This window comes from Rhinolophus hipposideros, assembly GCF_964194185.1.
Source record: "Rhinolophus hipposideros genome assembly, chromosome: 5".
In the NCBI taxonomy this organism is placed as follows: domain Eukaryota; kingdom Metazoa; phylum Chordata; class Mammalia; order Chiroptera; family Rhinolophidae; genus Rhinolophus; species Rhinolophus hipposideros.
The window spans coordinates 21,839,766-21,867,457 of record NC_138051.1 but is presented as its reverse complement, the minus strand read 5'-3'; the positions used below and the strand labels follow the sequence as shown (position 1 = coordinate 21,867,457).

The 27,692-nt window shown below is 34.9% G+C and overlaps 1 protein-coding gene across 5 annotated transcripts in view; it reads right to left on the bottom strand.

Moving 5' to 3' along the window:
- HEATR5A (HEAT repeat containing 5A) overlaps nucleotides 1–27,692 on the bottom strand; it is a 92,633-nt gene that overhangs the window by 57,140 nt on the left and 7,801 nt on the right. For all 5 annotated transcript variants that reach the window (XM_081047907.1, XM_081047909.1, XM_081047911.1 and 2 more), the window contains exons 2-12: nucleotides 22,271–22,454; nucleotides 20,358–20,569; nucleotides 19,398–19,506; nucleotides 16,978–17,127; nucleotides 15,639–15,813; nucleotides 9,841–10,001; nucleotides 8,338–8,590; nucleotides 7,577–7,732; nucleotides 5,449–5,699; nucleotides 2,918–3,029; nucleotides 297–449 (exon numbers count right to left, since the gene is read on the bottom strand). In XM_081047907.1, the coding sequence (XP_080904033.1) occupies nucleotides 297–449; nucleotides 2,918–3,029; nucleotides 5,449–5,699; nucleotides 7,577–7,732; nucleotides 8,338–8,590; nucleotides 9,841–10,001; nucleotides 15,639–15,813; nucleotides 16,978–17,127; nucleotides 19,398–19,506; nucleotides 20,358–20,569; nucleotides 22,271–22,396 (1,858 nt within the window). In that variant the 5' untranslated portion in view covers nucleotides 22,397–22,454. The remainder of the gene's footprint in view (nucleotides 1–296; nucleotides 450–2,917; nucleotides 3,030–5,448; nucleotides 5,700–7,576; nucleotides 7,733–8,337; nucleotides 8,591–9,840; nucleotides 10,002–15,638; nucleotides 15,814–16,977; nucleotides 17,128–19,397; nucleotides 19,507–20,357; nucleotides 20,570–22,270; nucleotides 22,455–27,692) is intronic.

The window sequence follows — 27,692 nt, the reverse complement described above, 5'->3', positions numbered from 1 at the left end:
TTTCAAGAATAATTTCAAATTCTTTTTCCTTTTTAAGAGTAAAAAATACCATAAATAAGACAAAGCAGTCTTGACATTACTCGACTATATTGCATCTAATAAAACACACATCAACCTAAGAATTAGAATTCTGCAATTTGGTTTATTACATTATACTTTTGCTATAATTACCAACTAATCAATTACACTCAATTACAAAATAAAATCACCACAAGCAGATTTCTCATCTCTTAAATATACAAGTGTGAATCAAGTTCAAGAGTGGAAAAGCCAAAGGAGAGGGAGAGAAAACCTACCACAGAGCGCACCAGCTCGTCCTTCTAAGGTGACCTGCCATGTAAATGAGTCTCCTCGGCTCTTTTCTGTTTCTAGATCTTTAGGAGACACTGGAAAGACACACTTCCACAACAGCAGAACACGAGCAAGGTGATGACTGACAACTGCAGAACCTGTAATTTATTCAACTCATCACTTATAAAAGAACCCAAAGTGCAAAAAAAAAAAAAAAAACCCAAAGTGCTTGCTCTTTAAAACTCTATTAATAAGCAGGAACTTCCTTCTGAAAATAAACATATTTTAACTCACCACTGCAATACTTTCTCCCTTCTCCTACCTTTTAGTTCCAACGAATATACTACTGAATGAGTTACTATCTGAGGGCACTGGAGTACACAGAGAAAAACCTAGGAACTAAAGTTAAGTCTGGGCTTTGGCATCAGCTCTTCCATTACGGTTGTGACCTCTTTGAGACTCAGTTTCTTTTATTTATAAAATGAAGCCAGTACCACCTGAATTGCTTGTTGCCAAAGGTATGTCTGATCCAAATGGTAGCACACTTTACAGTAGTCTGAAAACCTGTAATGTAACATGTAAATGCAAGATACTACTGTTTTGGTAACAAATAACACTGTAGCCTGAGAGTAATGCTAAGTTTTGATAGCTACTTGTTCCAGGCTAACCATCAGATGTGATACATCTGAATGGAATTTTTAAAAGAGATTTCTGAGCAACATCATTTATGAACTAAGGAATCATGAATATACAAAGCCAGTAATGAAAGGCAATGTACAGTGATAGTATTTTATTTGCCAGCATTATCAGTTAAGAGGAAAAAAAAAAAAAACAACTAAAAAGTATAAAAACCAAAACCTACAGTTTTTCTCTCCAAATTTTCTTTAAAATTCTGGTGTTATCTTAAAAATCTCCTATAAGTACTCCCCACTTCTTATTCCCGTGTTCTGCTGACTGCATGTTTTTCTTCTATAGTACGGCAGCATAGCAGGTCTGGAAAGAGACCACCCAGATCAACATCCTGGCTCCATTCATTTGCTGTGTAACCGCAGATAAGTTATTAACCTTTTTGTGCCTCAATTTCCTCGTCTATAAATGGAGATGACAACAATAGTTACTTCATTGTGTAGTTTCTGAGACTTATATGAGTTTATATACAAAACAGTATTTGACTCTTGATAAGCATTTATATAATGATTGTCATTATGGAATTATCATTCAAAAATTGCCTTATTTGCATATAAAGAGATGAGCCTAATGGCAAAAGGAACCGGTAACTGCAAACCAATCTTTTTTTTATGCATGCAATTTGTAGGTTAAAATATAAATGATTTCTCCATTTATTTTCTGGCTTGTTTTTTACGAAGAAACCATTGCTAACCCCTAAAGCAAAACAAGACTAATTCAACACTCTTTGCTCACTAATATTAGTTTATTTTCCTCTTGAGAAAATACTATACTAGAGTTTATTTCTTAAGAATATCAATATGGCAGGCATAAAACATCCAGCCAAAAGCAAATAGAAGCTTGACCACATTATTTCCATCACATTGTGAAATGATGACCAATGTCTGGAGCCAACACACATTTTATGTAAAGCGCCAGAACGTAAACACTTTTGGCTTTGAAAGCCAAAGTCTCTGTTGCAATTACTCAATTCTGCCACTGTAGAGCCAAAGGGTCACAGATCATAGGTAAACTTAGTGATTGTGGGGGTGCGCTAGTAAAACTTTATTTATGGACACTGAAAACTGACTGTCATATAATTCTCATGTCACAAAATAGTCTTTTTTTTTTTTACCCATTAAAAATGTATAAACCATTCTTAGCTCACAGGCTGTATAAAATAGGTAGGAAGCAAATTTGGCCCATAGACCGAAACCTGATCTAGTCCAATAAATCTCTTTAATCATCTCAAGAACATTACTTAAAGTGGTTCTTCATTTATAATTGCTTATTTTAATTTAAGCACCTTTTAGATCAAATAACTTCACAGGTGTTCAAATGATTTATTGGTTAAATCCAGCTAGTTTTACATCCTTGCAATAAATCATGTAACTATAGAGACTTAAAATATTGCTTTAATAAAGTAATAAAATTGAGTTTCAAAGTTATAGGATATAACTATAACAGTCCTGACCATAATATAAATACTGATTTTTAAATAAATATAATTTAAATGAGCCCCAACCCTTTAATGTAACTACCTTATTGGTGTTACCAATTATCACAATTACAGAAATGGATTCACAGGCTCTGGTATGTTCTCTCGCCTATTGTTATGCTATAGAAATTTTTTTTTTCCTGCAGATGGATTTATGAATGATTTTTGGAAAAGCTACAGTCATTGAAAGTTAAGCCTGAAAGACGATCAAATTGGCTTATCCTATTTAAGGTTCATAAACTGGTCTTGAAGAGAATTTCAAATAAAGAGATCTGAAAATGTTTTGGAGAATGGAGTAAGTATATGGCTTCCTAGGTGACTAACGTTTGTGTGGCTATTTCAATTCTGGTACATATTAAAAGTTAGTCTTGTCAAAGCACTCATTACAACATTTTACACTCAGAAAACACATGAACTATGAAGGTAGTTCATAGTTATGTAAACCTTCCACAAGACTGTTACCTAATGTCATCAGAGCAGCAATCAACAACCATCCAGCTTGTGTGCGCTGAGCTGAAAGGCGACTGTTTTGAGCAGCAGAACACAGCAAATCCTCTGCTAATGTCATAATTATCTATTTATGAAGAACAAGGCAAAAATAAAAGCATATCAGCTTATAGGTTACTGGACAAATGACAGCAACTAGTAATTTATTGAAAAATTAACTCTTACATATAATAAATGTAAATGATAAAGGACTGTCATTCATGTAGTCCATACCATAGGACAACGTCATATAGATTATAAAAAAAGTAAATTTTCAAGGTTAAATATTAGCATATTAGGCTGTATACAGCAATCCTATAATTCTTTGCAGAGCATATAGGACAACACTGTACAACTGCTTTAAGTTTAGCTGTAAAGAATTTGTAGTTTTAGGCAACTACCAGAGAAAGTCTCATTATAGGAATTGCCCTTTTTAAAATTTTCCATACCACTTTGATACCCAAGTGGCTGACACCAGTCTTCCCAGAGGCAGTATACTACAGAAGTTATGAGTGCTTTCACTGTGAAACAGTATTCTCTGACAATTTGCAATTCCTAGCTATTAAAAACAATCTCATATTGAAGTAAGTTTCACAATAGAGTGGGATTCATTAAAGTGTTATATTTTAAGTCTATGAAACAGGCAGTGTTATAAAACAAGTGAGAGGAAAAACCAGATGTTTCATATTTATGAGTAATGTATGCTTACACAGTAAAAAGGCAAACAGGTATCTAACATGTCTGAAAGAACAACTCTGTTACCAATCACCTCCTGAAAAGCAGCAAATATTATGAGCTGGCATGTAAATTTTCTGAAGAGGAAGGCGAGTGGATTTTAAAACAACTAACCAACTTATTACTAACTTAGGACTACCTGCAGCTTACATAGTCAATGGATAACACTCAAAAAGAATGAGAATAAAACCAACCAATCCTGTTTGCCTAAACTAGTAAGATCTGAGGATATTAATTAAATACATGTGATGGCAATTCTTTGCTTAGCAAGATGTGATGTGTTAGTTTAGAATATAACTAAAATAATAAATTTAAATGAATAATATCACCTCCCAAAGTGGTCAATCACCTTATTCAAATGGTGATGGCAATACTCAAAATAGTTTAAGAACTTTTAAAGAAATGGCACGTTCTTTTGCAAAGCCTCCACTGTGGAGGATATACTATAATACTCATTAATGAAGACACAGCAGTGACAATGAGAAAGAAATGAATAGTGGTATAGTTAAAAAAACATACTTGTGTGTGTGTGAAGCCCAGGTTATGAGTGCTTTCACTGTAAAACAGTACTCTCTGACAACTTGCAATTCCTAGCTATTCACAAAAAAAACAAAATTCTGACACTGCTTTGCCAATTTTAAGTTTTATATTTCATTAAAAATTTTTCTTTAGTTCTCCTCAAAATTCTTTGTACATTGAAACTGGGTTATTTATTTACTAGGTTCTGTATCATTTATCTGTTTGAAAGTGCCATATTCAAAAGCACTAAATTTACTCAGAAAACCATATTTTTGGGTAGCAACATAATTTGGGGAGGACTGTTTTTTTCTTTTTTTAGTATCACTCTGAACTCACAGGGTTTTACATATTTACTGTGTTTCAATCCACTGTTGCCATTATTATTATTATTATTATTTGATGCCTATATTAACTCATCTTTGGCCAGCAGCCCTCCTCCTTAAGTTACCTTCTGTATCCTCTTACAATGAACACACTGTAAAAGTGATTACTTCCTTGCTTTCTGGCATGACAAGATAGTCCAGGCTTATATTACATTGTACATTTCCTGCTCCAGACCTGGAACTAGTCATTTCTCCATGAAGCCCTATTTCCTTTTCAGTTGGAAATGGTATTTAGAGCCGTAATCTGGTCAACAGGGGTTACCACTTGGCGTTATTGCTTTTAAGTCTTTTCACTGGACAGAGGATATACATGTTTTAAAAAACAGGAATTATAAGAGGAATTATAAGTTCATAGTAATATTTTCAACTCAAATTTAACATATGGGGCTTTTATTTTCTTGATTCTACAGCTGTGGCTCTTTTTTAATATGGAAAATCCTGGTTCCTAAGAACATGAAGTAACTATCTTACTATATGTAATTTCAGAGTAATATCACTAATAGTACCACTAACTATAAAATTATTAAATGAAGTTTAAGATTTCTTTTGCAACTCTATTTGTCCTTTATAATGCAATTTTAAATGTACTTCGATGGCAAAGCTAAATACATAGCAAAATAAAGCCTTGAGGAACAAATTCTGTTACTAAATGAAGTTATTCCTAACAGAAAGCACACTGTTTAAGTGTGGATAAGACATTATCTAACCACTTTTTTCACAGTAATTATGTTGGTAATATTCAATACTTAAGTAGTACAGCTGATCGCTCAGAAATGTGTCCTGCATGGTTCTGATTGGATGATACACAGGACGACTATGTTTTCAGGAAAAACTGACATCGTTACTGTATGTGCAGAATGGTATCATTACCTTGCCCTTTCCATGAGGAATTCCTAAAGGACAATGTTTCACTGCTCCCAACAAAGCTGCCACAGCAAAACTAAAGCCAGTCACTGCTTCGGGCGAAGACTTAAGTACAGTAAGCCGCTCGAGGCAACGGTCTAAAAGAGGTGTTAGGTAAGAAGGCAATGCCACAGCAATACAGTGTAAACACCAGGCTGCTGCTAGTCGAACAGAAACGCTAGGATGAACAATAACTGAAATGACACTGTCAAGAATTCCTGGAAAGACAAAAAAACCAGACAAACGACTTAGCTACACGATAAGGCTCACACAGCCATAAAATAGTCAAATGAGTAAGTAGCCACATGGATATAATATATATTTTTACCAAAAGCTAACGCAGAATAAAAAATAGGTGATCAAGACATGGAAACAACCAAAATGTCCTTCGATAGATGAATGGATAAAGAAGTTGTGGTACATATACACAATGGAATACTATTCGGTGTTAAGGAAAGATGATATAGGAACATTTCTGACAACATGGATGGATCTTGAGAATATAATGCTAAGCGAAATAAGTCAGACAGAAAAAGCAGAGAACCCTATGATTTCACTGATATGTGGTATATAAACCAAAAACAAGACAAACAAATGAGAAACAAGAACTCATAGACACAGACAATAGTTTACTGGTTACCAGAGGGTAAGAGGGGTGGGGATTGGTAGATGAGGGTAAAGGGGATCAAATATATGGTGATGGAAGGAGAACTGACTCTGGGTGGTGAACACACAATGGGATTTATTGATGATGTAATACGGAATTGTACACCTGAAATTATGTAATTTCATTAACAATTGTCACCCCAATAAATAAATTAAAAAAAAAAAAAAAATAGGTGATAAATAATTACAAATAACATTCTGTATCCAAGATTTCAATATATACCATGAAAACTGGCTTAAATTAAGTCAGTACACAAAAGAAAAATTTTATTTCCTAAATAAGACAATGTTTTGCTTACTTTTTCTTGAGATCACTGTTAATGGTACTAGCACTTACAAATTATCAATAAATAACAAAAGCACTGTGAGAAGAAATGTTATACTTTGCTCCATTCCGTTTTTAAATCCCTTCTGGCACATTTATTTACATAATTAGTATACTTCCTATCTACCATATTGCTCTTATCTGAGAGCAAAATGTTAAACAAGCTCAAGGATTTGCCAGGTCCTCAATGGACTACTATGTAACTACGAAGACTGGACTACCACAACCAGTAAGAAAAAAGTCTACATTTGCGGCAATTCAGTGTACACCTGCATCAAAAAAGTAACAGTTCATGTTGACTGCTACTTAAATATGTATTCTACTTAAATAATATGTAACACAAACAAAATATAATGTGAAGCTTCAGTCCACAGGAAATGTGTACCTCAAAGGACAAAAGCCATTAAAAATAATTTTTAAGTGATTACACAACAGACCCGATACTGTATGATTCCATTTATGGGAAACGTCCAGTATAAGCAAATCCATAGAGAGAAAGTAAACTGGTGATTATCAGGGACTACGGGAAAGGGAAATGGGGTGTGCCTGCTAATAGGTGCAGGATTTCTGGGGATGATGAAAACATTCTGAAATTAGATACTGCTGGTAGTTGTACAACTCTGTTAATATATCAGAATCACCAAATTGTATACTTGAAAAGGGTGAACTTTGTATGATGTGAATTATCTCTCAGTGATTAAATAATTTTCAAAAAGAGAAAGCAAATAGAGATTGCTTGAAAAGATCTTTAAGGAAGTGAATTACTTGTACCATATAGAAATGAATGTTTTCACTGCAGATGAGAAATATGGGTTCAGGTTTACTTTTCTGTTTTTTCATTATCTTAACTATTTCCAGAAAGAGGTCTTGGGGGATAGGGGAGAGATGCAGAGAACTACCTTAAGTTGCAAAAGCAAAACAACCCTCACATACGTACTTATTTTTAATAATCTTGATCATATATATTTCATAAAACATCTCTAACAAATCTATAGTGGAATCTATAATAACTAAGCTATGTGAGGGAGATTTCCTGCCTTGGAAAACGGTTGTGTAGAGTAAAAGTAAAAACGAGGTATTCAAACAAGTCACAACAACAGATACCTGTACTTGAATCCTGCAGCAAAGGCGCAGCTGTGGTGCCGAGACTGTGAATGAGATTCCCAAGTTCTTGTAAAGCACATACCAGCATATGCTGGCTGGCTGCTACATCTGTGGAACCAAGCCGGGTTTCCAAATTACCATCACTCATCACGGCATCTGATAGAAGTAGAAGAATTAACTGCATCACTGCTTTGTTAAAATATGTTATAGGGGGTGAGTGTTAGGAGACGAAAAGCATAAAGGCAAAAATTAATAACTGATCCATATGAAACCCTATGGCACTAACTGAAATATTAAAAAGGGGACTTGCATCAACAAAGAACTGAACTAACAAACGATTTGGTTCAAGCAACCTGACCATAGATCCCTTATTACCCCTTTAAAAAGTGGCACTGAAAGGGAGAACTCATGGAAAACTAAAAGATACTATAATTCTATTGATACACAAGCACAGCAGACTTAAAATGGTATAGGAACTGAGATAAACTAATTCTTTCAAAAACAATGTATCAACTTCTATAGGAAGATTATGAATACTGATGAACTGTTATCACCAGCCTTTAAGATATGTACATATATAATAGTTATTACCAAGTTATAATAGATAACTTATGTCTCATCTATATATTAACTACCCTAAAACAACTGATGTCTGTTACTAAAGTGTTTTTTATTTTAATATAGTAATGTAACAGTCTAGCTTTCCCAAAGGGACAATTCCTTTAGCACTGTTAAAACAGATGGTCTGACCAGATCCATACCCACAACTTTCTTTAACTTCCAGACAGCCTGGCAAATATCCTTGGCAGCAGCAATTTGAGCCTTTTCTCCAAGGCTTCCTATAGTAGCTCGAAGGATAAATGAAACACAACGGCGACCGCAGACAGCATCAATCTGAGTTTGGGTGACTTTAGGGTGCGACTGTGACACAAGGCTTAAGACATGAGAAAGAAAGGTGGCAAAATTTTTCTCTAGCCATGCTCCTCCTAGTGTTGAAACAAATACCACATAAGCCTAAAAAAGAAAGGAGTTTTATCTTCACAATGAAATAATTTCAATTCTATATTAATATTTTTCTCTTCCACAAAATATGCAGAATTTATTAGTATTTCTTTTATTCCTTCCTCATTTACAGCCACTTTAGCTATATAAGTGCAGTACTATTTTTTCGTTTGTTTGTTTATTAAGCCAGAACTGGAGTTTGTAGTCTTTCAACTGAGATTTCATTTATGCTGCCTGTTTTATTTTGGTCAGACTGAAAAGTTTCAGGATCATCAGCAAAACCAGCTAATATGTAAAATGTGTCTGTGGCTTCCCTAAACAAAGAAATCAAGCTCTTTCATAACAAGCTCGTTCGGAACAAGAAAACCTAAATCAAACATATGAACACATTGTAAGAATTAACTGGGTTCCAAAATCGTAACTCTAATAAGAGACCTTAGTTCTAGAAACCTGGAAGTTTATAGTGATGAATTACTGCTCTTTATTTTCAAGAAAGTTAATGGTTTATCTTACTCCAGAGATACAAAGATAGTTGTCTATGTAATCTGTTTTTTGAAAACACGTAGTTTACAATTATATTGGTACATCTTACATTTTCATGAAGTCTAATATCACACAGTATAAAACAAGGAGGAATAGGTGAATTTAAAAAATACACATTTACTTTGGACTGTAACAGCATTTAGAAAACAAGATAATTCAAGGAAAGAACGCAGAGACCTGTTTTGTTTTATTCTAATATGCTTTTCCCAGAGTTCAGGTTTTTAAATTTTGTTTAGGATCAAGAATTTAAGCACTTAAGTAGATAACCTTCTGTAATCTTTACTTAGGAGCTGAAACCATGTAAAATGGAAATACAATACTGTCCATGGTGAATGATATGCACCTAATAGCTTAAACCTGAACTGTACAAGCACACAACGGAAACCATGTCAAACCACAGACACATGAAAGCACAAGGCCTAGAAACAAATAAACAAAAGTATTTGTGTTTCAAAGAAAATAAACAACAATATCCCATTATTAGGAACAGAAAAACATTGTGGGTTTTTAAGCCTATTTAGTTGGCTTTGTTTGTGGTCAGCAAGGTTCTCTTATTTGTAATCTAGTTTTTAAAAAGTGTTTTGGCCTCACCATACATATTTATAAATATAAGAGTGTAAGTGATGACCTCGCATAGTATCATTTCTGCCTGGAGTCAGATCCTAAAACCTTCATGAGAGGCCAGTGAGAATATTCAAATACTGATTTGTGATTCTAACCTGAGTAACTCCAACTCGAACATCCCGACTGACTGAACTGGTTCCTTTCAGCATATCACCACTGGCTCGAAGAAATCCTGAACTCCCACGTAGAAACCCTGTTCCTAGTAATTCCAGAACTTCCTCCAGAGATACTCTGCGAATGTTTTGACGTGAGGTTGCTATAACAAAGAACAAAACGAAAAATGTGGTTTGTATTTTACAGACTAAAGTTTAATGCACGATCTGGACCAGAAAGTTAACTGAAATAAAAATAAGCTAAAAATCCAAACAAAATGCAAAATTTACAGAACATTACATACAAAGTCACACAAGGGTTCAGAGATCAAGTAATTGACTCTGAAGTATCATGTCAATGACTTCTTAAAGTCGATGCCACTGAGAGATGATGCCCAATTGCTCTTTTCCTCAAAGAAGTTAAAAGGCTAACGGTATTCTAAAACAGGGAAAACATAAACTGCCCTAGCTCTCCATGAATGAAAATATGCTTTGAATTCTTTGAAATGCCAAAATCATAATTTTATTTTTCCAAATGCTCTACAACTCTTAATGAACTTACATAAAGTAACCACCATGTCCTACTTTTAAAAATTCTGAACTGTTCACCTGAAACTAACATAAAATAATATTGAATGTCAACTGTAACTGAAAAAACTTTAAAAAAATTCTCAACTGCAAGTACAACTTTTGCTGTATCTCCAGTCTCTGAAGAAATCAAAGCTAAATATTACTAAAACTACTCAGTTGACCATTTGGCTATAATAATTAGGAGATTAGGGTAGAATGATGAAGACTATCTTCAGTCTGACATAGCTGAGTTTCTCCCTGTGAATATCTAGGGAATATTTCCTTAAAATAATAAAAAAACAACCCATTTTCTCCATTTCATTCTTCTGAAAAAATGCAGTTAATGAACTCTGACCCGTTATTGATTTGAGTCATACATAGCGGAGAAATAAACTTCCATTAATCAAAGTTATAAACAAAAAAATCTAATCCTAAACCTCAAGAGGAGATAAACATTTGAAACAAACGAAAATCTATGCTGGCCTTTAGGAGAGAATATTAGTGAATAGTACAAAATCTGCTCCCTCGTGGATCATAAATTTTAGGAAGGGAGACAATAAATACAATACATGACTAAGCATATAGTATATTAGGCAGTGATCGAAAACAATGCAAAAAATAGGGCAGATTAGGAATGCTAGGGGTGGGGGGAAAGTGTTGTGATTTTAAATAACTGATTTTAGATAACTGATAATAAGCGTTATCTAATAATAGCGTTAACTGAAAGAGTGACATTTGAACATAATTCTGTCATAAGAGAGGGAATCAGGCATGCAGATATCTGCAGAAAATGTTTTAGACAGAGGAAATAGCTCACGCAAAAAAGCCTTAAGGAGGGATACGATGCCTAGTGATTTCAAGCAGAGCTCTGTGGACAGAGCAGTGGACGGGGTCCAGCAGGCCAGGGGGAGAGGATGGGGAGAGGGTGGGGAGAGGGTGGGGAGAGGGTGGGGAGAGGGTGGGGAGAGGGTGGGGAGAGGATGGGGAGAGGATGGGGAGAGGATGGGGAGAGGGTGGGGAGAGGGTGGGGAGAGGATGGGGAGAGGATGGGGAGAGGGTGGGGAGAGGGTGGGGAGAGGATGGGGAGAGGATGAGGAGAGGATGGGGAGAGGATGGGGAGAGCAGAAGACATAGGACCTTGTAGATCGCTCGAAGGATGTGAGTGAAGTGAGGTGCCAGTGGAGAACCCTGAGCAGAGGAGTGATACAATCAGTCACTCTGCTTCTGTGCTGAGAGACTGCAGAGGGGGGCAAAGGAACAAGCAGGGAGACCCATTAGGAGCAATTAGGTAATTCAAGCAAGATGTGACAGCGGCTTAGATCAAGGTGGCTGCAGTAGAGTGCAGTCTGAATACACATACATAAGTATGTTTAAGTTTGTTATTAGAAACAATTCAAAATTACGAAAAAGCTGCAAGAATAGTAAAATAAGTTCCCATCACCTAGACTCACTATATTTCCCTTACCACTTTCTCATTTTTGAAGAATACGTGCCTGGTTGTTTTACAGAAGAGCACTCAATTTGAGTTTGGCTAGTTCTTCCTCAGAATTTTTGTCAGGAAAACTCCATTGAGTAACGCCAGAAGTGTTCTCAATGCACATCAAAAGGCACTGTCAGGCTTGGTGTCAGTCTGCCCCTGCAATGGTGACATTATCTTCGAACACCTGAATAAGATGTCTGCCAAGTTTTTCCATTGTAAAATATCATTTTTCCCTTTGTAATTACTATGTAACCTGTGTGGTGATACTTTAAGATGGCATAAATATCCTACAACCCATCACACTTTCATCCAAGAATCACTGAGCATTCCTACTCGCATGTATTATTACTATAATAATTCTAAAAAGGTCATTACCTAACAATCACTCTTTTTATTAGTTGGAATTCCACTGTAAGAAAAAGAGCTCTCCCTTTTCCTTTATTTACTTATTTTCAGTTAAGTATGTACTTATTATCAGTTATCTATATACCCACAGATTCCTTTTTTATTTAATAGGCTATCAATTTGCTGTCATTACTAATTTTGCTTCTAATACTGTCCTGAACTTGACCAGTGTAAGTTTCTTTAGAAAGCTGGCCAGCTCCTTACTTTTTGGCACAAGACATTCCAGGCTCATCTCTAGACTTTCCCTGCCCCAACCCTGTAATTAGCCACTTCTCCAAGGAGTCCTGATTCTGAATATGTTTTAAGATTATCAAGTAGAACAGACATTTGGTGTGAGAGGGAAGAGTAAAGGGTGACTTTACAAATTTGGTTTGAACACCTGGAAGGACAGAGTTGACCTCAACTTAGATTAGCAAGAGTATGTGTGGGGGAGGGGAGGTCAAGCATTCACTTGAGGACAAGTTAATCAGAAACATCAAATAGACATCTAAATAGAGATGTCAAAGGGGCAGCTGGATATTCGTGTCTGGTGTCCAGGAGAGAAGTTTGAGCTAAAGATATACATTCAGGAATTCCTGATATATACATGGTATTTAAGCTATGAGACTGGATAAGATCACCAAGAGAGTATGCATACGTAAAGAGCAGGAGACCAAGTACTGGGCCATGGGCCTCTTCTATGGGAAGACAAGTAACCATCGAAGAAGACTGAACAGAAATTTCTAGTGAGGAGGAAGGAAAACCAAGGGAATTTTTTGGACCATGAGGTCCTAGATGGTAAAAGAAAAGGATAAGAAGGATCAACGGAGTTAAATGTTGCTGAAAAGTCAAATAAGAGTGAGAGTTGCCTGCTGGCTAAATATTAAAACATAAGCTCCCAAAAGGCAGGGACTTTTATCTGTTTTGTTCAATAACATGTCCCACATGCTCGGAACAGATCCTGGCCCATTATAAACACTCAATAAATATTATTTGTTGAATGAATAAATAAACGTGGAGGTCATTGGTGACCTTAACAAAAATAATTTCGGTGGAGTGATTCGGAGAAAATCCAAATTGAAGTGGGTTTGAAAGGTATGGCAGGAGAGGAACTAAAAAGACAGTTTGAGTACCAGGAACTCTTCTGAGGAACTCTGCTGCAAACGGAGGAAGAGAAATGGGATTCCAGCTGGCTAGGGAAGATACAAGAAAAAAGTTCTTTTAAATAGAAGAAACAAAAGTATGTTTTTGGTAAACGATAATCTGATAGAGAGGGAAAAGTTGATGTAGGAGAGACTTCCTAGAGTAACATTCGTGAGTAAGTGAAAGGATGAGCTCTAATATATGTTGCAAGTGTGGCTTTAAGACAAGATGGGATGCTTCATCTTGAGTAACAGTAGGAAAGTCAGTATATGGGTATAGATGCTAGAAGGTGTGCAGATGTGGTAGGGGAGCCTATGGAAGATAGGCCATCAAATCAAAGTAAGAGGGGGAAGAAGGTATAAAATAGTCTATCAGGAAAGTGGGAGAGTGAATGGATTAGGGAAATACACATAGTATGTCTGCCAGTCACCATTAAGGACCTACTTGAGGCTCACGGTCAAGAAGTAATTTTAAAAGATTACATATTTCCTGGCAACATCTCAATGTAAGGAGAATGTCATACTCAATTCCTGCTTTTTAAGTGCATTGGCATAATATACCATCCATTTGAAACCTGTTAGTTTTACTAAGAAAATCATTTCAGTTCATAATCTGCATATTGTGGCTGAATGTACAAACACCCACTGCATGTTTTCCAAATTCTTAAGCACTATGTTGCTAACTATTAATCCCCTACTTAAAAAAAAAATCTATCATGACATCTACATCATTTTTCAGTTGTACAAAAATAAAAACTGAATTGTAATGAAAGCTAGAACTTAGAGAGGCAAGATGAGAGAATTCCTAACAAAAGATTAGGCCAAAGATTTTCAGTGTGGGTGAAGCTGACTCTTCACTCTAGTATGATTACAAAAATGCTGGTATCAGTTTAGTGCTATTATAGGAGGGTATACGTTTAAATATTATTCACGTGTTATACAATAGTCCATGTTTGCTTGTTTTTACTGCAACTGTGTGTGCTAGTGCTAATGATACATTTAGAGAACTATACAATTCCCATTTTCAAGAGGGTTTGATTAAACATGTCTTCTAATTTCAATTTCTTAGGTAGCTCAAGATTTAACTTCTTAAATGCCCTGAACAACTTTTTTTTTCTGGTTTGGGTTTTTTGTGGCTTCTCTTTACATCCATCCTTCCACCCTACCCCCCACGCTACCAGAAATTAGAAAGTATTATTGAATTACAAGATTAGAAGAATCACAATAAAAATAAAACATTCTTATACATTTTAAACTTATGGGTCTCATTAGAGAATCGGGACTGTACAGTTTGCTAGTGTTCCCCCAATGATTCTGATATGTTATACTCCCTGTCCAATCTCATCTCTGGTTGAGAAACACTAGCATTAGAAAAAAACCAGAATCCCCATTTTAATAACAATAAACAATTTCTGGAGAAATTCTACTCAAACCGTAATGTGCATATAAACTATCTAGAAATCTTGTTAAAATGAGAATTTTGATTTATTAGGTTGGGTGGGGCCTGGCTTTCTGCATTTATCATAAGATCCCAGGTGATGCCAGAACTCCTGGTTTGCAGATGTTTGAGAAGCAAGGTCGTACAGAACAATCACATTTTCATTTTGTGTGAGACTGTTTATTCTTTGGAGCTAGAATAGAAAGCAAGCTTTCAATTATTCAGCAATGTTTTATATACACTGTAGATTAAACCCAGGCAAACTCACCTGTTTGCAAAAATACCCTATCCTTTCTCACTGACTAGAAGTGTATAAATGCGGAACAAAAACTAACAAAAAGCAAATTGTCCAAATATAGTAAATTTCAAATATCTGTTATTTGCTCCCTTATCAACCTAAAAAATGGCAAGCCAAATGTATGTAGTCAGATACATGATGCTTAAAAAAAATTCTCAAGATTTAGATTATCTGTCTCATTGGATAACAATCCTCATTTATTTACAAAAAAACAAAACAAAGAACCCACAATGTATGGGAAGACAGTGACTGAATCTTTGAAGAAATCAAATTTCTTCAAGAGTTCTTTCTTTCCCCCCTCAAATTTTTACTGAATTTTTTGAAAATGAAATCTTAGGACCTAGAGCAATGCTTATAAACTAAAATTGATTTATAAGATATTCTGCCTCTTTTTAAAAATAATAATGGGTGGCAGTAATGTTACGTTTGTTTAAATCAACTGGGAAAAAAATTACAGAAGACATTCTGAAAATAATTAAACGAATTTACCTGCTCCTGGATGTTTAGAAATTATAGCTTTAGCCAACACTGTCCCCAGGAGCTTTGAAACTGAAATCCGCACGTCATAATTGGAACCTTCAAAGGACTTAAAACATAGTGTAGCCACACTGTCCAGGTCTGTAGTCCACATAAAGCTGGCCTCATTCTGAAGTTCAAGGAGGCACTATTCAAGCGGATAAACAGAAATTAATGAAAAAACAAAACATACCATATTTTGCCATGTATAATGTGCACTTTTTTGCCCAAATTTGTGAGGTGAAAATAAGGATGCACATTATACAAGGATAGGAGTAACTCTATATCTGTATAAATGTATTAAATTCTTTTATTTATGCTTATGAGTTAAAAGTGTAATTCTAGAAATCAATGACGATATCCGTATGCAAAATAATACCCTGGAATACAATAATTGGTTTTGTTGAACTTAAAGTGAACTTGCAACGACAAAGAGTTCTTGGCCTTCTATGATGTGTCAATATTGTAAATTTGTTACTGGTACCTAAAATTTCTTGTACCTTGTACCTGTTCTTGTGTTCTGTAATTATTTGTTACATGAAATTTCTTGTACCATAATAAACACTGAAATTCCTTTATAATACAAAAAACAAGTAACCAAATGTAAACAAATAAAAATTTGAATTAAAAAATTAAAAGATTTTTTCCTTGGAAGTTTGGGCCAAAAACACGGGTGTGCATTATACATGGGAGCGCATTATACACGGCAAAAGACAGTAAATGTCAGGTTCAGATCTATGTTGTAGAAACTAACAAAATCTAACAAAAATAATACACAAGTCCAAAGTTTCTAAATAATTGCAGGGACAACAAATGAATACTTATTACAAGTCATAAAAATTATATAAAGCAATGTGTCCACAAAGGGTGGGAGAAGGAGGCTGTGAAAAATGTCTTTAGAACCAATCTGTTGGCTATAAGCAATTCTGAGAATAATTCAAACATAAACAACTTTACTGAACTGTCTAACTAACTATGTTAACAAGGCATGATAAAAACAAAACCTTACTTGTAAATTTTAGTTTATACAATTATAGACAGGAAGCACAGTAGAGCAGAAGAAATACTTAATCTGATAATTTGAACTCACTACTCTCTGACAATTTGCAGCTAATTACTTGAACAATGTTGGGAAGTTGATGTAACTCTCCGGGCCTCAGTTTCCTTATATGTTAAAATGAGGTAGTCCTAGTTGATTACCAAAGCTGCAGCTCTAAGATCACGTAGCTATTACTAGAGTTTTCACAGGAATAAACTGATTTAATTTTCTTTATGTTAATTTTTAGAAATTCTGCATATTAGCCCATTTTACCTTTGCAGCAGCACAACGAACGGCCATGGACCTATCTGTTAAGCAGGATTTAGCAGCTTTATAAATATCCCTGTGGCAAGGTGTAGCAGCAGCTCCGAGTCCTTTCAATATATTTTGCAGACTCAACATAATCTCGTATCGACCTTGAGACTACCAAAGAGAAAAGAAAAAAAAAATCTATTGTGAAGAACAGCATTAAGCACTGAAATTTATCTCATAGAGAAATACTCAGATTTTTGTACACTCTAAACAATCCATTCTGACATCATGAAACACTGATAGTTGCTATTTTACAAAGTGTTTACTATCTGAAAACTGTTATTTGTATATACTACATTTTAACACAATACGAATTTCACAGGGTTGGTGTGAAGATTAAATTAAATCATATCAAAAGTGCATAGCACAAAACTTGCATGTTGTTAAACAGTCAATAAATAGTTGCTATAAATGAGGTAACATAGTGAAATGCAGGGTCTGCCACCTACTAGCTATATTGACTGGTCAAATCTATTTCTTTATCTGTTAAATGGAGGTAATAGTACCCACATCTCAGATTGTTCCTAGGATCAAAAGAGTTACCTCATGTAAAGCGCTTAGAACAGTGCCTGAAATACGGTAAGTGCTCAATAGAGTTTATAGCTATTAGTATCATTTATTGGTCCATGCAGTTTAACTCACAGGTTAAAAATCTAGGCTTTAGATTTTAAAAGACCTGGGTTTGATCTTGGTTCTGACTCTTAATATCTATGTGCCTTTAAGTTGTTCTTCCTTATTTCTTCAACTATAAAACAAGGATAAGATGACCCACAAAGAGCCAGTGTGAAAAATACATAAGTGCCTGTGGGGAAAACATTCACCACAGCCTGGCACATAATAAATACTCCAGAAATACAGCTGTTTGTATTACTGATGTTTTACTAAATGCCCCTAATGATTTCTAGATCCCAGGAAGCTAAGGCCATTGAAGGTAAATTGGAGGAAGATAAAAATCAAGTATTACTTTCATAGTAATGTTATTCATTTATCTTTGTTCAAAGGAGCACAATAGTGACTAATTACAGGTGGACATAACAAAATGGGTTCTAATAGGAAACTTCTGAACTTTCTTTTACCCAATTTCAAATGTTGTGTATCACTGGTGGGTATGTATCAAAGGTGGGAATACTTTTTGACATCTCTGAAACGTGCTACCTAATCAAATAATTCATAATGGCAAAAATAGTGAAGCAATAAAATAGTTAGCAATAGCTTAACATTTCTGAGACCTACAGAGTAATCCTCTGTTAACCGTGGGACCTAAAAAAGTATTATGGCTTAACTAATGGAGTCAGGCGGAATGAAAGTTTAAAGTGGCTATACCTCAGTGAGCAACAGTTCTTACAGACATCTCTTTTCAAATGAAAGCACATTTATGGATGTTAACAATCTTTCTTTTGAATCACATTCTTCAATCTTTTAGGAAACTACTGATGAGAAGTGATCTGCTGAGTAGATTCTCTCACCACTTTTTGTTACAGACTTCACTTCTCCTTCAAGTTTTTAAATCAGCTACATTCTTGAAATTTAACATATTTTACATTTGAATTTTCCCATGTTTTATCTTGGTACATTAAAAAAAAATGTACATGTAACTAGCCAGCATTTTTATAATTAGTTCAGAGTTGTCTTCTAGACTGTTTTTCTAACTAAGAACAGGAACTGGTGTGATGTTTTTATAGTTAAAAGTGCTGAGGTATTGTTGAATATTATGGATCATAGATTTAAATTTTTGACATATAAACATACAAATGCTTTAATTTCAAGCTAATTTCAAACTATAGTAAAGCTACTATACTGCAAGAGGTTACTGTATCTTGGAAGTCAAAGAGACAGCTATGAAAACAAAGGATGCCAACAAGTCGATGAGGCTACTAACGCTGAGAGTCTACTCTTTTGGCAATTGAAAGGTCATCCAGATCCTGCTCATACTTAGGTTCTCCATGCTTTTTCCCATCCTGATTATGTCCTTATTCCCTTTTGAGGCTGGTATAATACTAATCCACCCATTAGGTATATAGTAGTTACCAATTATGTATCTGGGTCCTTGGTGACAAACACCTGCTCTGGCACTAGTTAGTAGAATCAAATGGAAAAGCTGGTATGAGCAGAGGGAACAGAGATGGGCCTCCAGAGAAATACCTTAGTTTTGCTGATTTGGATTTGTCTGAATATAAAAAATTATATTATCACATTATTATTTTTCTAATAAAAATTCAATATACATGTGCCATAACAGAAATGTTTCATTTATGAATATATTTATACCTATATATACTTATGTATTCCTGTCACAGGTAAAGTTCTTTTACTGGCTCAAGAAACCAAAAAACCTATAAAAATACTATTTTAATTCCTTGGTTGTACTTGTTGTTACTTACCTCTGCACTCTTCATAGCTTTAAGAATATTCCCCACTGTATCAGTAAAGGTGTTAGCCAGTATTCTACCCAACTTCTTGTACAAGGAACCCAAACATACCACAGCAGCACTGAAACATTTAAATTAGAAATTAGCCATGAATGAAAAAACAAGAATAAAAAATACTTAGAATATGTAAAGGTGACTATTTAATTTTACTTTTAAAATTTCCCAGAATCTACTCCATTGTTAAATTCTAAGGCTTGACACCTAAGTGAGTATCAAATAATTATACGTTCAATAACCAGAATTTTAAAGGCGTATTCATATCTTTAATTAATCTCTCAGTCCAAAGATTCCATTCCCTCGAAATTTTTATATATTAATCAAAGGTCTTAAAGATAAAAGAAAAACATGAAATAATGTTTTCATCAAGCTTGAAGTCTGAAAACTACTGGAATATACATTGTTATAAGCTAAAAATTAGATCAACAATAATTTCTATAAAATCACTATTGTGGAATCATACACGGCAAATGGACTTCTCTAAAATAACAGGTGATAAAATGAACTGAATACTATAAAGAAACTAAGCTGTTAATTTTAGGATCTTACAAGAGTATTTATTTTTTTTGTATTACTTACCATTAATTTTCACTACTAATAACTAATAAACCAAAAGAACATCCAAAACATGAAGAATTTAAAATATCTTTTTCTTAAACACTCAACTACTACAATTTTAGTGAGACAATTTTCATTCCCAAATCTAGACTTCAAATATGTCTAAAATATTTTTTTAAAGAACTGTTCTCAGTCAACGGGAAAATGTCAGAATTTTTAAAAAGTCAGATTTAAAAAAAAATGAATAAAACAATTTGTATTCAGTTTCAAAATAATTATCAAGTAGTTAGGTTATTTATAAAAATGACACAAGGAAGCACTAATTTGTTTTATGTTCAGTTTTAATATTTAACTTACAGTTTAGTGGGAAGATAACTTGGAGAATCATCTTTACTACGAATAAGATCATTACATTTATCGATTGTCTCGTAAACAGAGAAGGTATCTCCGATACTATAAAGAATGCCTAGATTCTTAGCAAGGAGCTTGCGGGTAGGAGGCCCCGGGGAACTGTTCAACAAAGATAGGAGCTGTTCAACAAGAGTCTTCTGTTTCTCCTTTACATCACTCTGGAAAGAAGGGGAACAACACAACAATTCAAAGTCAACATAATTACAACATAATCCTCTAACATAACTTTTTTCATACATAAAAGAACTAAAAGTCTCTAGAAAAATACAAAATTATTCTGACTAAAAATTATAAATAAGTTAGTGGCACGGTCATCACATCACCTGAACAGGTAGTTTTTTGTCCTGCTGGTATCGCCACAAAACATTCTGGGCAACAACATACTGGCGTGTCTGTGAACAACAACAGGGGCTCTATATCGTCCATATCTTTCTTCTTATGTAAATTTGTATTTCAATAGAGCTTCTTAGTTATTAAGCCTCCACCCCATTTGTATCTGCATATGCAGCGCCCTACAACCTATCACCAGAGATGACCTTGTAATGGTTACCTGTTTTACTAAGATCTTTTTCTTAATTTACTGCAATTTTCTTTTTGCAAGCTTATGCAACTAAATGCCAATAATATTACTGCATTTTACTTGTCTGCTCTCTGAAAACGGAATACAGACTATCATTACAGTGGTAATGGTATTCAGGTGTTCACTAAGACCTAACCTTCCACAAAGAAATATTTGATTTAGTGTACGGATTCTTGTCTTTTGTTAAATTCTAAATGTCTCCACAAGCAGTACCTTTGCACCATTTTGGATTCCATATGGCATTGTTACTATGTAGGAGCATATCCTTACTATTAGGAGATGTATGCAGAAGTCTTTAGAAGTAAAGTACCACCTCACACGGCTCAGTAAATTAATCGGTCAATCAACTATGGCAAAGTATTAACAACTGCTGAATGTAGATGAAGGGTATGAGTGATTAGTTTTCTTTTTTTAAACCCATTTCTCAAGTTTTTAAGAGGGAATATGTTTATTCAAAGACTCTTCAATTCATATTCCCCTTTAAGAGTCCACAACTTTTTAAAAAGTGAAACTCCCATGACATTCAGCACTGTCCTGCACCAGGGCGTCACATATATGGAGGTATACAAGGTACAGACTGTTAGGGTCCGGAGTCAACCCCTCCTCAAGTGAACAGAAGTCACACGATAATGTAAGTCACACAGCGAGGTTTATTTCCAGCTAGCTGGGGTCCGAGTATCTGCCCGACGCAGCGGGTTTCAACAAGGACTGCAAACACTTAAAACCCAGGGTTTACATAGCATCTTCAAGGCACACAGTAATTAAACTACAGGATTTACACAGCTTTAAGGAGTATATGATAAACTGCAGGACTTACACAGCTTCAAAGAGTATAAGATAAGCTACAGGGCCGCTTGTCTCCTTGTCTCCGCGCTGTCACTGCCCACATCTTGGAATTTACAGTCAGGTTGTGTTTACACTTAGGTTGTGTTTCAAACCAGGGGCCGTTAACCCTGACCTTACGATAGCAGTTCTCACGCTAACAGTCTCTTACAAGACATAATAAAAATAATATCTAATACAATATAGTGTGTTGGTTAGCTTTTGACATATTTTTAAGTAATTATCAAAAATACTGGCAAATTTCTTCCTGCTTTTTTGAACAGAACAAACTTCTTGTAACATTTCATTACAAAGTCTTAATAATTATAAAGGTCTAACATTTGAAAGCTAACTTAGGTTATTCTGGACAGAATCAGAAAAGCTAACCAAGGAACTAAACATTACCAGGCACTTAAAAGAAACAGAAATAAAGAACAGTTGTTGCAATTTTACCCACCCTGCTGGTTGCTAGCAAGAGCTTCTCCAAATATCTCAACCAATCAAAAATAAACTCTGCCTTCTGAACTTCACCTAGTTGACTGCACGCTTCTTCATTCAGCAATAAGCTATGAGCTAATTCCATTCCTTGCAGAAAATTCTAACTGGTCACGACTCTTCTCATTAAACTTCAGTCAAAACACCTACGGAAAAAAAAAAAAAATATATATATATATATACACACATATATATAATAGAGGAAAATAACATTTTAAAAGGAGTGAAAAAGAAGGCAATCATAACACTGGAAATCTTACACATAAGAGCACAAAGCATAATTAAATGGAGACTTTTTTTATAACCCTAGGGGTGACGCTGGGAAAATCTCAATACTAAACACTTGTTTACACTGACACAAAATCCACCATTGTATCTGTACTCCTTTTTAGAGAGCAGACAGGCAAAACAGAGTAGCATTATTGACATTCATATGCAAAAACTTGCTAAACAGAAGAGACATTCCATTCAAATCATGAAAATTTTAAGTTAGACTACTCAGATGTTAGATTTTCAGTTTTCCTTGTAGTAGAAAAATGGGTGATGGGTACATATTAAAAAATGACCAATATCCGGACATCCTACTAAAATTCTATAGTAAAACCTGGTATCTCTGTGGGCCTTTGCTTAGGTACGCACGGTCATTTACCTGGAGATCCAAACCAAGAGCAGAGGGACTCATTCCAGTAGCATCTGTTCCCCCAGCCTGAGGCTAGCAGATTTAAGGAAGAGTCCCATCTCAACCAGGATAGTCTCCTGATCTTTGTGAGCCCTGTGGTGAAAGCAAACTCCTGTTTTTGAAGGCAGTTGGATGGGCACTGTCCAGGGACTGTAGCAATAAAGATCCTATCTCTCTGACCCACATCCAATGTAGCCTTCATTTCTATTGTACCAAAAACCCAACAAAATACAGAAGGGGTCTTGCCTTGTTTCTTTAAATTCACGAGCATCTCCTGGGCACACGCGAGTTCCTTTCCAGAACATGTACCTATATAACATATAAGCGTGTGCATTGATACACAGTCGCATACAAATTTATAAGATGGCACTGTGATGATGGAATTTATTTTTAGGAGGTGAATGCTCAAGTATACAGCAGTAAAATAACATGAAGTCTGCAAATAATTTTCACATGGTTAACAGCTGAATGTAGGTGGTAGGTGAGTGATCATTTTACTATTCTTCAATTTTTCCGTATTTTTAAAAGATCATGATAATAAGTTGGAAAACATTAAGAAATTAAAAAAACACACAAGCTGGCTTTAAAAAAAATAATTGGTACTACTTATAGGAGTGACAGCTATCAGCAAGAACATTAAACAACAGAGAAGGCACTATATATAACACATAAAAATAAGTACTCTTATTCACTAATGTATCTACACTACATTTGATACATTATAAATAAAACTCCAAACTAAACAGAAACAGATCATTGGAACTGCACAGAAATACAGACAGACTGCTAGAGGTAATTAAACTAAAACATTTAAAACACAAAGTTCATATTCCCCTAAACAAATCTTAATCTTTTATAGAGGAGCCAGTAAGTGAAGATACATTAGAAAATCAGACGGGAGTCACCGGGAAGGCTTTTCTTTCATTTTTTTTTCTCCCAGAGAGTTTACTGGTATAAAATTACCTAGAGTATCAAATCATCACAATTATTATGTAACTGAAAAGAGCCTCTTTAAAAGACACTATTCACAAACTTGTATCCTGTTAGCCAAATTTGGCCTGCAATGAATGCATGAGGAAAAATTAGTTACTAACATTTAAACACAAGATTTTGCATGAAAATCTGCATCCATACCCCCATACAGCAACAAATGGCTGACTCTAAGAGGAGCAGGGACTATCCAGGCCCCACAGCCACCTGCTGCCTTATTCATTTACATTATTTGCCAACTTCTCGGGGTATTTCAATTTTCAACTTCTACTCTTTATCTTACTTGCATCCTCTGGCTTGGGCCAACATTCCTGATTCTGACTATGAATCTAGAATATTTTGCCTCAGAGGCCAAAAGACAGCTTTTATCAATCAATCCACCACTGTCTCCTCAAGCCTGTGTGCAGCTTTAGCCATTAGGTTAATTTCAAAAAATGTCAATTTTAAGGAACAAGAATATAAACAATGGTGTTAACAAATTTACTTTTACAGAGACAAAATGAATTTTAGCTTGTTTAAAAAACAACTCTCTGGGCAGCCGGATGGCTCAGTTGGTTAGAGCAGGAGCTGTTAGCAATGAGGTTGCCGATTCGAGTCCCACACAGGCCAGTGAACTGTGCCCTCCACAACTAGACTGGAAACAACAGCTTGAGCTTGGAGCTGAGCCGCAGGTGAGCGGTTGGTTCGGTCAGTGGTTAGAGCGGTTCAGTGGTTAGAGCGCAGTGCTCATAACACCAAGGTCGTGGTTCGAGTCCCACGTGGGCCAGTGAGCGGCGCCCTCCACAACTAGATTGAAAAACGACTTGACGTGGAGCTGATGGGTCCTGGAAAAACACACTGTTCTCTAATATTCCCCAATAAAACAAACAAACAAACAAACAAAAAGAAATCTCTCTTCATTTCTTAATTATCAAAGTGAATTGACCAGAATATACACAATTAAGGACAAAGTTAATAAATGCTAGAGATACAATTTCTGTAAGAAAACTACTAAGCATACAGAAGGTGAAAAGCAAGTTTGCACTCAATATCTATGATTGTGAGGGGAGAAAAAAATAACCTCAGTATCAGAGAGAAAATTTCTTGTAACCACCAGGGAAAGTCAATATCCTATCTTAAGAATCAAATTACCTTTTTTAGAGGTCATTAATACAGCTGAAGAGGCATTTTTTTCCTTAGGCAGCAGCAATATTGTGGTGTAAAATGATCTATCAAGAAGCAAAATAGCTAATACAATGCAGCAATAAATAATTCAGTAAAAAGCTTGAGATCATAAGCAGGGCATAAAGTTATCTCCAATGCCCTCAATACATTCCTCACATAAATTACTCCTAAAAGAAGAGACAATTCACACTGGTAATCCCACATCTAAAACCACCAAGTCTAAAATGCACTTGTGATCTCTACACACGCACTGTCAATAAGAAGCAAATGACTTCTGCAAACAGATGATCCTGCTCTTACCTGAGGGTTCACGTTATGACAACTACAAATGCAGTCAATCTATCGTACATTTTAATATAATCACAACCTATGTCTATATATACTTGAAGAATGCTTCTTTTTCTAACTTTCCATTTTTATATTTTTTGTTGAGATTACAAAGTGATTAGTTTATTTAAAACATATGGCAATGTATTTTTCAAAGTAGTTATGCTATTTGAAAAAAATTTCATAAAACTGCTGTGCCCACTGTAATGTCAGCTATTATTTCTGACAGAAGCTAATATTTATTCACCATTTACTACAGTCTAGGCACTACTCTAAATGCTTTGTATTTTCTTAAATAATTCGCAAAACTGTCCATGAGGCAGCTATTTTTATTAGCCCTATTTTAAGATGAGGAAACTGAGGCATAGTGAAGCTAAGACTTTGCCAGTCTTGATAGAATGTGTTAACATAATTTTCTCTATCTAGGGTTTATAGAGCTATTTTGGTACAGATGGGAATATATGGTAAAATTTATGGAGGAAAAAACGTCTTCCTAATCTTTTTGGTCATTTCAGTTTCTTAAAATGATTCGTTATATCATTTTGTGGAGGTAAAAAAAGGAAAATTACAAATAACCAAAGAGAACACCAAACATGAAATAAGATATATTTGTTGGGCTGGTTTGTTAGTTTTCCTTTCCAGGACACAAAAAGACCAATTTACAAAATGAATAAGCCACTAAGCAGTAAATGGAACTAATTCCAGAATGTATCAAGTGCCTAAGTTTTTGAAATATGTCTCATATTTAAATTTCAATTACTTTTCTTAGACTCTCACAACTCTGTAAGAGATATCACAACAGCTTCAACTGAGCCTCCAGTCTTTAATTTCTCATTTTGTTCAAAAAGCATAAAATAAACCAAAAAGCCCTCTCAAGAATCTCCAACACTTCAAGAAGCATACATAAACCTCAAAATCCAAACTTTTAAAAACAAACAAAAAACCCCCAACAACACCCCAACAAAAACAAAACAGTAATTAGCTTTAATCTAGAAAGAAGATGGATCATTTTATCATGACCTAAGATTTCCTTTGACCTGTGATTCAGGCGGTCCAAAATTGTAGGTTACAAAATAGGAACTCACAAGTTACACAGAGGATTAGGTCATACTTAAGATATTACCTAAGGAGGGCTGGCCGTGGTAGAGAGAAAATTAAGTCTTATTGTTACTATGCTTTAAATATCCCTAGTCCTAAAGTTGGTTTGCTGACACACTTAACCACTATACTTTACTGGTTTTAGGGTATTAGATATAGAAGCAAATGATTTGTAATTGTAGAGTTCTTTAATACAGTTTTATCTTGTGATTTAAAAACCATGTCTGTTTTTATTCCATCTTTGAATCTGAAATATCTCGCTTCTTTCTACAATAAACTCACTTTTAAAATTCAGCTAAAAATAATAAAAAAAAAAATCACTCCCAGAATCCTTTCATGATTAATTCCCCTATTCTTGTACTGTCTCTCTTGGTATAGCACTGTTTCCATTATTATATGTATGCTTTTTAAAACAATGGTTGGCTTTTCTAGCTAGCCATCACTTAGACTGTGAGATACTCCTGGTATTTTCCCAAATCATGATTCAAAAATCTTAACAATGATTATTAGAGTAGTAGCATTATGGGTAATGTTCTTTCTCTAGTGTCCAAATTTTTAGGGATTTAAAAACTTTTCAAATGAAACCCTTAAAAACCAATAAATGTCCTGTGACTGTATATATATATTAAATTATAGCTAACATTCATTATTATTCAGCTTCAGCTTCAGGTGTACAGTGTAGTGGTCAGGCATCTACACCATCCATGAAGTGGTCTCCCTAATAAGACAAGTGCTCATCTGACACCCTACAAAATCTTTACAACATTATTGATTATATTCCCCAAACTGTCTTTCGCATGCCCGTGGCAATCTGGTGTTACTGATTGTGCTTTCTAATCCCCTCACTTTCTAATCCCCACAACTATATATGATGTCAGAGGGGTAGTTGATTTGAGGAGGGGGGGAGTTATCACTTTGTGAGGGATATAAATGTCTAACTATTACATTGTTTTGTACACCTGAAACTAATAATTTAAAAAAAGGAAAAAGAAAAAAACCCATAAAATCTGCTTACAGTAAAACGAAGTCATTTTTTTCCCTTTTAAAAAAAATAAATTAAATTTCTGTTAAATTCCTAACTTTTAAATTCACAATACCATTTGTCAGCGTCATTTTTTGGTAAATC